Genomic DNA, 1954 nt, shown 5'->3' with positions numbered 1-1954 from the left:
TGCAACAGCAGAACGCGCAGAACGCCTGGAACAGTAGGCGACTCACGTCACGTCACCTCGCGTGAAGCGTGAAGCGTGAACTTCACGCTTGTAGGAGAATTGGCCATTTTGAAATAGGCCCCCCTCCGTTGCCCACGTGGAGGGAGGGCCAGTCTCCCTTAATCTTGTATTGATATATATATATATATATATCAGTTAGCTTTGAATCCGTGTCTCGCGTATCGTGATGCATCTAGCAGAAAATAGCATACCACTATGCAGATGGCACTAGTGTGGTGGCCTGCAATCTCACCCACATGTAGCGTGCCTCTATATTGCGGCCCATCATCATCACCCGTGCTTGTGCTCTGTCACGCGTGCTTGATCCTGACAGAGCACTCAAAGAAGGAGGTAAAGGTCACCTTGTCATCAATCCCATCCACAGAAGGCCAAAACCACTCGCCCGGGTCCCAAGAGAGATGGCTCAAAGCTTTCCCCTAACTCTGATGCGGAACCAAGGGAGAGAAATGAAAGTAGTGCTCTCATGATCAAAGATGAGCTTGAAATCTTGCGTAACTGTAGAAATAAAGCCACCATAGCGGGCAAGTTGTGGAGGATCCATACCCTCAAAATAGCCCCACCAACCATCGACCTCATCCTGAACGTGATGTGCATCTCTCCAGGAGTCCGGGATAGCCTCCTCAATCTCAAGAATGCGAGTGGCAACTCCGCTCCGCGTCTACACATCGTGACATGGTCCAATGAAGGACGGAGGTAGGCGAAACCATGTCCCATCTCGCCCACTCAATATGAGTCTTGCTCTCCTAATTGACGACCCTGCACCCATCTGCTCCAAATCAGAGGCTGTCTATCAATCTCCTCGGGCAAAACAGGCTCACTTTGTATCAAATCCTATCTCATGCCCATAGGTGCTAATTAGCACTATGTAGTGTGCTAAGTAGCACTCTGTGGTATGCCTGCAGGTGCTAATTAGCACACCACAGACTACTAATTAGCACTCTGTGGTATGCTTGTAGGTGCTAGTTAGCATACCACAAAATGCTAATTAGCACTATGTAGAGTGCTAATTAGCACATTATAGAGTGCTACTTAGCACTATGTGATGTGTTTGGAAGTGCTAATTAGCACTTTTTGATATGCCAACCTCTGCTTGCTAGTACTATGTAGTAAGCCTTAACTCCTTGCTAATCTTGTGAATGTGCTGAAGTAGCTTAAATCTTTGCTTTATGTGTGTGTATGTGTAGCTAGCGTGCATGCTTCTTCTCCCTTAGTGCTTGAGTGAATCTTGAATAGCTCGTGGGCATGAGTGAGCACATTAATTAGTGATTAGATTATATTAGAAAGTGTTGATTTGCTTGCCCATTAGATGCCATTTGATTTGCTTGCATTATTAGTGTTGATTATGTGCATAGGATGCTTGCCAATGTGCTTGTAGTTGATGTGTAGTGAAGGCTCACTTTGCGTGCATGTATGGTTTGAGCATTGATGCATATTTAGGAAGATCGAGCATGGATGTGAATCCCACATTAGAGTAACTTAAGGATTGATTTATGGGCTTTGGGATCGAGAGAGGAGTGACACATTGCATGTTTTGCATCATATGTTGAGAGGTTTGTTTGAAATGCATTGCATATGTGTGTAGAGTAAGTGTGTGTAGAGATATGGTAAGCATATACGCTAGTGCATTCATCTCCTTGTGGCGCGCTAACCCGGGTTAGAGGTTCTCGAATGTAGAGTTGCAAAACTCATTGGTCAAGAGCTCTTGCTTTCTTGTTGATTACAACGCAAGGGACTTGAGGGTCTTCCAACATTCTCTCTCTCTCTCTCTCTCTCTCACACACACCCACACCCACCCCCACACACACATTCGAGAGGGAGAGAGAGAGAGAACTTTGCGTGCGAGGAGCTTCTGCATTTGCAAGAAAAGCGATCTGAGTGTAAACCAGGCACCCTG

The 1954-nt window shown here is 46.1% G+C and overlaps 1 protein-coding gene across 1 annotated transcript in view; it reads left to right on the top strand.

Annotated features, from left to right (window-relative positions):
• Positions 1-455: 455 nt before the first annotated feature.
• Positions 456-1954, top strand: part of LOC147626195 (uncharacterized) — a 5846-nt gene continuing 4347 nt past the window's right edge. The window contains exon 1 of the mRNA XM_086816884.1: positions 456-753. Within this exon, the coding sequence (XP_086673010.1) occupies positions 524-753 (230 nt within the window). The 5' untranslated portion in view covers positions 456-523. The remainder of the gene's footprint in view (positions 754-1954) is intronic.

This window comes from Cibotium barometz, chromosome 22 (assembly GCF_041138505.1).
Source record: "Cibotium barometz isolate CiBa-2024 chromosome 22, ASM4113850v1, whole genome shotgun sequence".
Classification (NCBI taxonomy): domain Eukaryota; kingdom Viridiplantae; phylum Streptophyta; class Polypodiopsida; order Cyatheales; family Cibotiaceae; genus Cibotium; species Cibotium barometz.
The sequence above is the reverse complement of the archived record's forward strand: the minus strand, read 5'-3'. Positions and strand labels throughout refer to the sequence as shown.